General features: G+C 43.6%; 1 protein-coding gene across 1 annotated transcript in view; it reads left to right on the forward strand.

Moving 5' to 3' along the window:
- CHPF (chondroitin polymerizing factor) overlaps positions 1 to 10,109 on the forward strand; it is a 58,376-nt gene extending 48,267 nt beyond the window's left edge. Inside the window, exon 4 of the mRNA XM_077447801.1 lies at positions 5,764 to 10,109. Within this exon, the coding sequence (XP_077303927.1) occupies positions 5,764 to 7,023 (1,260 nt within the window). The 3' untranslated portion in view covers positions 7,024 to 10,109. The remainder of the gene's footprint in view (positions 1 to 5,763) is intronic.
- Positions 10,110 to 10,422: the final 313 nt, after the last annotated feature.

Genomic DNA, 10,422 nt, shown 5'->3' on the forward strand with positions numbered 1-10,422 from the left:
TGAACAGTGTGAATTCTGGTTTGACAATGACATGGTCGAATTTAAATCCTAACTTCAAGTTTGATTTAACTTTATATAATTTGCTCTGTTGACACCGGAAGAGAGTCGGAGATCTCTGCGGGACAGATGGTCCCTGGCAATCTGACTGTCCGAGGCCTGGGCCGGCAGAAGTAAACAATGCCAGAGACTCGGCAGGAAAGCCTGAGATCGTGAATTATTTTTATTTTTTTTAGATCTCAGCATTTCCTGCCTAGAGGAGAGATGTGGTACTTGAGGACTGAGGTTGAGAAGCGCTGCTGTATAGCATGTTGCTGGATGCCCAACATACTGAAAAAGCATTTGGTGTTGACAGACATTATTCATAAGTGAAAAGCTGTCATATATTTTAGGCACACTGGCTCCATGATGCCTTGGTATTATCTAGTTCTGTGCTGCCCTGAGCACCCAAGGTGGTAGTGAATGAATTGCTACCATCCATGTGTGGGAGAATGGTTTGCTATTCTTTTATGACCATTTTGTAAAGATCAGGTCATAGTATACGGCAGAACAACAACTCCTCGATGACCCGGTCACGTGCCCAGCAATGTTTAGTTTACTTGCTATAGAAGAGAACCAGTATGACTGCATACCATTACACTGTTTATCTGTACAACCTGTCTGTCTTATTAACCTAGGATTCTTGGCGATGTGTGTTAAGGTGCCTAACCAGTAAACCCCGTGCCTTCTCTAAAAGTGAAGGTTAAAGTTGTTGTAACCCTCAGACATGAAATGTGAACAAAGCATAGCCTTCTATAATGTGCACCTTGCTCAATTAGGAGTACTAAGTGTAATTTCTGTCTGCTGCTTCATTCCGCTATCTGCACGAGTCACTCTTATAAGTTTTTTGACATCAAGGGACTTGGATGAGGAGGGAGGGAGGCAAGTGCTCCAGCACACAGCCCTACCTACAGCCTGTGATTGATAGCCTTAGCTCTGTTGCTGTGTGGAGGAGGGCATGTCCCTTTTCTCCAACCAGAAAACAGGAGATGGGGCGCTGAACTCTGCAGAGCTCAGTGAGGAGAGCTATAACCGCTCAGACAAGCTTTATAAATTTTCCACTTTGAACGAATGTGGAGATGAGAAGACTGCAGATAAAGAGGTGCAACTTATGTAGGATTATTTGTTTCATTTCTGTGTATCAGCTGAAGCCAGTCACTTTACTGGGTATATGGAAGGGTTTTCTATCACTTTAACCCCTTTCTGCCTGCCATATAACAGAATGACTTGTGCAAAGTGGTTGTTATCTTGTCATGTAACGTCCAGCAGGATAGGCCGTGATTGCATCGCCAATCTTGGTAAAGAGCCTCTAATGTAGGTCAGCTGTGTCCAATTGTCCAATCACAGCATAAATGGGAAGAGCCGCGCATCTGCTTTTTCTCCACTTGCGCTGACAGACTATGCAAGTAGAGGAGAGCCTGCGCTGATGATTCCCCCCCCCCCCCCGCTCCCCCGAAGCTAACCACCAGAGTGGCCATTACAGGTGCCAATCAGTGCCCAGCAGTAATACTTGCCAGTGCTACCTATCAGAGCCATCTATCAGTGCCCATAAGTGCCACCTCACCAGTACCCGTCAGTGAAGGAGAAAACTTGCTTATTTACAAAATTTTATAAACAAAATGAAATACATTTTTTTTTTTTTTTGGTCTTTTTATTTATCAAAAAAAAAAAAAAAACCCAGTGGTGATCAAATGCCACCAAAAGAAAGCTCTATTTGTGGAAACAAAATGATAAAAATTCAGTTTGGTTACAGTGTAGCATGACCGCACAATTGTCATTCAAAGTGCGACAGCGCTGAAAGCTGACAATCGGTCTGGGTAGGAAAGGAGGGAAGTGCCCGGTATTGAAGTGGTATAAAGCAGAATTAAACTATTTTTTAAACTTTACCCCATTATAAGCAAGGTTATATTGTATAGGGCATGGCTAACCTTGGCACCCCAGATGTTTTGGAACTACATTTCCCATGATGTTCATGCACTCTGCAGTGTAGATGAGTATCCTGGGAATTGTAATTCCAAAACATCTGGGGTGCCAAGGTTAGCCATCACTGGTATAGGGCAATCAGATCATTCAACGGTTTTCCCTTCAATAGATCTCTAATACTTTTATTGTGAAGTCGCATGCTTATTGTACTGCTAATTCCCAGCATCCTCAGTGAGCAGATCTTTCCTTCCTCCACTTATAACTGAAATATCAGCTTGACCAGACATCCATGTGGGATGACAATCTGGCAGTTGTTTGGCCAGCTGGCTCCAGCTTCTCATGTAAAGTCATTTCTCATCATCTTCCAGTGTAATGGGCCCACAGACAGTAGCTGCTCTGTTCCTGACATTCTGCTCTGGGAAGGTGTTCAGTGCTGCCCTCAAGTGGCCTGTTAAATTAACTACTTATTTTTTATTTTTTTTGCTCTCCTTCTGAAGCGCCTGCCATGCATTTTATGTTCTTGTGTTTTAATAACTTCTCTGTTTATCTCTGTTCCGAGGCGTTCCAGTAGAATGTTCACTGTACACAGGAAAATTAAATTTATGTTGGCAGGGATGGGCACAGAAACATTGGCTGGGATATGTGATTTTACAGAACAGGGAAGAAGAAAATGTTATCACTATTAGCAAGTGTTTTTCTCATTGTGTCTTCCTACATTCATGGATTTGTGGCATGAATATAAATTGTGTTACAAGTAGCATGGAAGAGAAGCTTCCCCACATACTGTGTATGTCAGATTATATATAATCTGTTCATAGGTAGATCTATGTTGCCACCTTGTGTCAGTCTGAGGTTACTGCATGCAGTGGAAGGAATACTTGGTGATTTTTAAACCTTCCTCTTTTTTTTTTTTATTTTTTTTTTTTATATTAAACGTATCATATTTTGTTTTGCACAATCTGCCCCCGAACCTCGTCTTCTGGGGTCCCCCGGCTGCACTTGTGGCTCCACCTCACATCAGTAAACCCCCTGAGAGGAGTGATCTCCGGGGGTTACCTTGCGGCCACACTCCCGAGTCCAGCATTTGCGTGCATACACACAGAATCTGCCCCAGTGCCTGCATCTTTGAATTTGATTGAAAGCAGCAGGAGTCAATGGCTGTGCTGCTATCAATCTATACAATCAAGAGCGGAGAACCCCTGGCAGAGAAGGTGACCGTGTCTCAGGTCTTGTGTGACGCGCGTGCACACGCACACACAAATATATATATATATATATATATATATATATATATATATATATATATATATATATTTACCTGCTCTGTCTAGTGGATTTGCACAGAGCAGCTATGATCCTCCTCTTCTCCGGTCTCTTCTGTGCTCCTGGCTTCTCCCTCCACAGCAAGCAGCTTGCTATTGGGGCAGCTGAGCTGCAGGTTCGTGTGTCCATTCAGACACTGTTCAGCCCCGCCCCCGCTCTACTGATTCGCTAACTGACTTGGACATTGAGCAGCGGGAGCCAATCAGAGAGAGTCCCAGGTGGCCGAGACACTCGTGGACATCACTGGACAGAGATGGGGCTCCGGTAGGTATGAGGGGGGGGGGGCAGCTTCATACAGAAGGCTTTTTATCTTTAATGCATAAAGGAAAAACTTTAAAGTGGAGCTCCAGACTCCTTCAGAAAAAAATTAAGTCAGCAGCTACAAATACTGTAGCTTCTGACTTTTAACTTGCCTGTCCACGAATCCAGCGGTGTCTTCACTTGAGCAGATTTTTCAAATGCCTCTCGTGTGCTGCCGCTGCCATCCCAGGTAAGGGAAACCAGTTCCCTACTGCACATGTGCGAAGTGTGCTGTGCTTTGTGAATAGCCTGGCGGCCGGAGAAGGAGGAGAGGGGCCAAACTTCCGGATGAGTTTGCCGTGGCGAAGTCGGCAGGAAGTGGGAGCGGGTACCTGTCAGAACCAGGAGGCAAATAAGAGGAGCTTCCCCGCCTTTTGGGTGAAGGTTAAGGATTATGGGTGATTGACTTCTCTGCCAGCAAGAAGCGGCATCAGGGAAACGTCAACCCCCTTGCACACATTGGGGTTGATTTACTTAAACTGGAGAGTGCAATATCTGGTGCAGCTCTGCATAGAAACCAATCTGCTTGCAAGTGTGTGGGGGTTTTTTTTTAATATTTTTTTTTTTTTTTTTTTTTTAATAAGCTTAAGTTAGATGCTGATGAGCTGCACCTAATTTTGCACTCTCCAGTTTTAGTAAATCAGCCCCATTGTATACAGTAAGGACATTTTGTACACTGTACAAATCAAGGGCCAATGATTTGGGACCATTGGCCCTGGAAGCAGACAGTTTGTGTCCAGGGCTGGTGGTTCTGGATGCATTCATATTGCCTTCATCTAATCGTCCAGTGTGTATGTTGCCAAAGCAGCGTTTAGCTGCATCTGAACCCAGCCGACTAATCGCACATGCGAATGAGCCCTAAATTTTGTATGTTCCTTGAAAATGGGTATGACCCAGATTTATTCTATCCCTAAGGCTTAATGTACACGGATGTTTTAAAACCTCTGCTAAACTATTTAACTTGACAGATGGCAACTGACATTTAAAAACATCTGTTTTGCCGCGTTTACATGCTGCGTTTGTTTTAGAAGTTCTTTTTTTTTGCTAATAGTCAAAAATGTATCTCTATTAAAAGCGCTATTAAATGATAGTTGCCGCGTTTACAAGCGGTTACAGGCATTTGGTGTTCCAAATGCCTCTGAACATCCGACCTGAACGCATTTTTTGGCTTTCCAATAAATGCTTCCAAACTCCACTGCCTAGAATTGATTATGAATGACCATGTGTACATGTACTGATGAGGTTACTTGGGGGCAGCTAAAAGCGCCCAACTGCTCATAAATGTCTGTTTACCAGCAGCAGTACATGGAGCCTAAGGCCTAATTTACACACGCTCTCCATAGTGAGCCACGTTTGTATTGCCCTTCAGGGAGCATTTGACAGGGTGAGAAGGCGGTGTATCGCTTCCTCACAGGCGGTTTCATCCCCAAACTACTGCACAACAACTGTGCATGGTTGTGGGGCAGTTGTAGAACAGCCCCATTCATTTGAATATCGATGAGTGACAGGAAGTTCCAGCTGAGTCTATGAAGCAAACCTTTGTCGGGGGGGGGGGGGCAGTGGTTAAAGCGCGGTAAAAACTGCAAGTGTAAATGAGCTCTAAACCTCCCTCTCTGGAGCATGTGCCAGCATTATTTATTTTATATTCCTATAACAAGAAATGGCTTTTATTTCTCCCTTTTGATTATCCCCAGGATTATAAAATTCTTGCAGTGGTAGCTGTTTGAGGGGGCAGTTCCTATTTACATGGCCACAAGCCCAGAACTACATGTCCCAAGAACCATTTCCCTGCATGCTGTCTGTGGGTAGGCTTTTGGAGGTGATGACATGGTTTTGCTGGCAGACAAACTTGTGTATGCAGATGGGAAAAAAAAATGTGTATAGATTTGTCTGAAATTGGCCCTTTGAATGAAGTATTGATTAAGGCTTGCATATGGCTGAAACGCGTAAACATGGAGGAAAGCATGTGTGGGTGTTTTTTGTTTTTTTTTTTATTTTATTTTATTATCCTGATTCAATAAAGCATCGCGTGTCTTGGGAAAAGCACGTGCTGATTATTCTTTGTATGCTGTACAGGTCCACAAATGTTTGTAGGAGTTGTTTTATTTTTATTTATTTTTTTGTGTTAAAGTGTGTTTAGTAAATCTCACGTTTTTTGTATTTTGTTTTTTTCTTTTGCAGAGGGAGATACAGAACACCAGCAGCCTGTCTGTGGAAGCAGAGCAGTCCGCCACCTGGCCCCTTGGGATCAATGCACCATTCCAGCCCCGCACACGTTTCGAAGTCCTACGCTGGGATTACTTCACAGAAGACCAGACTTTCTCTTGTATCGATGACTCTCCCAAGTGCGAGCTGATCGGAGCAGACCTTGCCGATGTCACCGATGTCATCAGCACAGCGGTCGATGAGCTGAACCGCAAGTACCAGCCGGTGCTGCATGTGCGCAAGCAGCAGCTCCTGAACGGTTACCGCCGCTTTGATCCAACACGTGGCATGGAGTATACACTGGACCTACAGCTGGAGCTGGTGACACAGAAGGGCCACAGCCGTTCCATCACCAAAAGGGTCCACCTGGTACGTCCTCTGAGTGAAGTGGAAATTATCCCCATGCCGTATGTGACCGAAGCCAGTCGTATCAACATCATCCTACCCCTGACCGCCCAAGACCGAGAACACGCTGGGGCCTTCCTTAAGGCCTTCACAGACATCCAGGGCAATGAAAATTCCCTGCTGACCCTGTTGTTCATCTATGACCCCTTCCAAGCCCAACAGGTCAGCCAAAATGACATTTTTAGCCAAGTCAAAACCCAAATTGCAGAGTACGAGCGCAAATACCGCGACATAAAAATACCCTGGATCAGCGTGAAGACTGACGCGCCTTCCCAAATCCGGCTAATGGACATTATCTCCAAAAAGCACCCTGTGGATACGTTATTCTTTCTGGCTGGCGTCGGGAGCCACGTCAGCACAGAGTTCCTCAACCGCTGTCGCATGAACACCATCAACAACTGGCAGGTCTTCTTCCCCATCCACTTCCAAGGTTACAACCCCGAGGTGTCCGAACACGGGCAGCAATCTCCCTCAGGCAACCTGGAACTGGTGCGTGACGCCGGTCGATTCGACAGGGACGTCTTTGATGAGGCTTGCTTCTACAATGCCGACTACATGGCAGCACGTACCAAAATGGCAGCCGACGCTCAGGAGAACGAGGAAATCGTGGAGATGCTCGACATTTTTGAGATGTTTATCCGCTACTCTGGGCTCCATGTCTTTCGGGCAGTGGAGCCAGCCCTGCTTCAATCCTACCGCACGCGTTCTTGTAACCCACGCCTCAGTGAGGAAATTTACCATCGGTGCGTGCAGAGCAATTTAGAAGGACTAGGCTCTCGTTCCCAGCTGGCTATGCTCCTTTTTGAGCAGGAACAAGGGAATAGCACCTGACCAGAGCCTTAAAATGGTCAGCTTCTGGCTTCATTGTGGTTGTGGGGCCTTTAGAGACCTCGGACTGCTTTCTACATACCAGGACACTGATGTAGGTGCTAGAAACTGAACTTTACCGGTACCTCCGGCCTCATTACAGCACCAAGTGTGTGCTTCATCTTTAAAAGGAGACTATAAACTTGAAAACTGTTACCGTTGGACGTGAGGGGACCTCCCCTTTTAACATGGACTGCTGACAGTGTTGTTGTTTTTTTTTTTTTTTGTTTTTTGTTTTTTTTGTTTGTGCAGCACCCCACTCTGCAATAATCGCTGAACTTGCAACGATTTTGTTGACATTACTTCTTCCTGGAGAGTGGAAGGGCTCCTCCTTCATGGTTCCTCATCCAAAGAACGCTTGAACATCCCAGTTGGTCTTTTTTTTTTTTTATTTTTTTTTTTTGTCATGAACATTTTAATTTAACTCTGTGGTCCATTGGTTTTACGGGATAGATTTTATTTTATATAGTTGAGCAGAAATAAACTTTTTGTTGTAAATCTTTGCTGCCCCAGTGCTATAAAGTATGTAGCACCATCTCTGTAGAGTACGTACCAGAGTCCTTTGCTTTTTTCGTGCTTATATGGAGAGAGAAGGGCTTGTGACTTCGCTGCTTCAGGGGCTCAAAAACAATGTCCTCAAATGTCATTTATTCTATTGTACAAATGGTTCACCTTTTTTTTTCTTTTTTTTTTTTTTTTTTTTTTTAACTTTTTTAGCCTTCAGCTTTCGAGTTGGTTTTTTACGTCTTTTCACAGATGCCATGCACAAGTCGAGTTGGATGGCAACTCTTTTCTCTTTTCATTGTAAATTGACAAGCTGACTGCCCAATTATCTGATTTAATGGTGGTGCCCCCCTCCATTCACCTCCAAACTGACATTCTCAAGTATAAAGCTTCATTTATGAAATGTAATTTGCTTAAAACCATAAAAACTCAGCTCTAACCATGGTACTGCTCCAAGGTCCTCCACTGTATCTGTCTCAGCCGGGGGTGTGTGCCCCTTCCCAGGATTCATTACTTCTCATACTCTCCTAGTAAAAGCATGAAGTTGCACACGGACTACTAATGACTTTATTGATCCAGCAGAAATGAGGACACTCAATCCACGCCTCCCTTTAACTCATTTTACCTCCTGCTGGAGCTTAACTGCAGAGCTCTGATTAAGCCCCAGCAGGGAGTGAAACATGTAGGCGTGGGGCGAAGTGTCCTCATTTCTGCAGGATCAATGAAGGTTTTTAAGCTGCTCAAACTAGCAGTGTGCGGCTTCACATCTGTCTGTACTACTCCAAGTAAACTTAGATATACGTATATGATTAGATTCCTCATTCTATTTGATCAGCGTTTTTTGTTTTTACTGTTTGTCCCTATTGGGGGAAAATTTGGTTCTGTCCCTGGGACAGGTGTGGAGAATTCTCTGATGCAGACACAGTAGTCAAAATTCTGAAGGAAGCCTATTCCCCACTCATTGGTGTCTGTCTCACCACTGGAAAATTCCCTTAACTTCCTGTTTCAATAACAATGTTGTCACCAGAACAGGAAGTAAGCGGATGGGAGCTCTCTAGGTAGCAATAAAAAGTCTACAGTTCTTAATTTCCAGCTTTACTGAGAGTTTTTTTATTTTTTTGCTGTAGTTTCCGTTAAGGCCGCCCATTCACACCTCTGCGATTTGTTTTTTTTTTTTATGTGCATTTTTATCACTCAATAAAACGGATCTAAACTCACTGCAGCAACTTGTTTTTTGTTTTATTTTATATTGCGGTGGAGAGGGAAGGCCATTTATTCAGCGGTTTAGTTCCACTTTAATGTTTAAGGCAGCCCGTTAAAGTGAATGGGCTGGTAACGCACCCCAGTGCCCCAAAACATGAATGAGCACCATTCTTGATGGTTCACAATGCATGGTACAGCATTACTGTGTGTTTTGGTGCTCTAAAATGCAGGTACGTTGGGGTGTCGTTCAAAATGCCAAATCACAAAGGTGCAAATGGGCCCTAAAATAACTTGAATTTCAGTGACCACATACTGACATTACTTATCAGTAAACTGATCACGCGGTACAGTAACCCATAACAACCAATGAAAGTTCACTTTACTGATGCATGAGCAGTACAGGATGGATTTTGATTGGCTGCTGTGAATTCTAGTTTCCTCTCCTGGACTGAGCAGGTGTTACCCGTATCGACCAATCCGATTCTGCCTGTTCTCCCCCCACGTGTGTTTTTCAGGCGTTAACAGGCTAAGCTGGATTCTATTGCTGTGTATGACATGCCAGTCCCTCTTCTGCATTTTTCTGGTCCTAGATGTGTTTTGTGTTGATATGGAAATTTTATAGATGGGCAACTCCTATCCTCATATTGATTAGTGGTTCCAAATTCTTAACTACTGCAGTAGGGAACAGATGCAAAAGATTCACTCCGCGTCTTTCCAAATAACTGTTCTGCTTTATTATGAGGCAATTGAAGGTTTTTATACACATCATTGTGTAGGTATCACATTAATATTACAATTCTACGTTTATGGTAACAAAGGGCGTAACATTGATAGGCTAATTCTAATCTAGGACTCAAAAGAATGCAAACATGTAATGAAAACATTATTAGTGCTGTGCGCACAGTGAGGGCAGTGTGCAATACATACAAAATAGAATACAATTTATATACAGAACTTACAAATTTCCTTTACAGTGTCTTCCCAGCTTTGTGTGACACATGTTTTAGTTTTGCCTTTCTCTACACTTGAATCCATCCTTGACGTTCGTTGCGTGCGGCAGTAGTTGGCCTCATTGCCGTTCCCTTGAGCGATGCGGAGGCCCATCTGAAACTGGCTGTATAGATCTTACACTGGGGACGAAGGAGGTGCCGGCCTGCCGAACTGCTTTTCTGAATCAGAAGGAAACAATTATCCTGAAGATTTTTGTTTTTTTTTCTACTACAAATCTGAAACGCCGCAGGCGCCTCTTGGAAGCAACTGTTTTTTATATTATAAATCTATTTAATATTATGGGGTTTTGTCATTGATTTAAATATACTACTTTAATAAAAATGCAACAAATATTTTCTGCTTTTGTTCTTTTTGTTTGTGTGTGGTGTGTTTTATTTTTTATTTTTATTTTTTTATATTTTGCCGTTTAACAGTTGTAGAGGCCTCTCCTGTACTGCTTACTCTGATTTTCACTGCACACTGTAAGCTTCTAAGTGTGCATTAGAAGCTTCAGCAAGTCAGATTGAGCCCACATCATTACTTGGCTGGAGGACACCTAGCATCATCTAACCCTTTCCTCTCCAGTCTGATGATCCCTGACCCATCCCTTTCATTCATGAGATCTCAGTTCTTTCGATCGTGGAGGCTCAGGATCACATGTGAGTG

The sequence above is a fragment of the Lithobates pipiens genome, unplaced genomic scaffold (genome assembly GCF_037356315.1).
Source record: "Lithobates pipiens isolate NorthernLeopardFrog02 unplaced genomic scaffold, aLitPip1_a1.2 Scaffold_22, whole genome shotgun sequence".
Classification (NCBI taxonomy): Eukaryota; Metazoa; Chordata; class Amphibia; order Anura; family Ranidae; genus Lithobates; species Lithobates pipiens.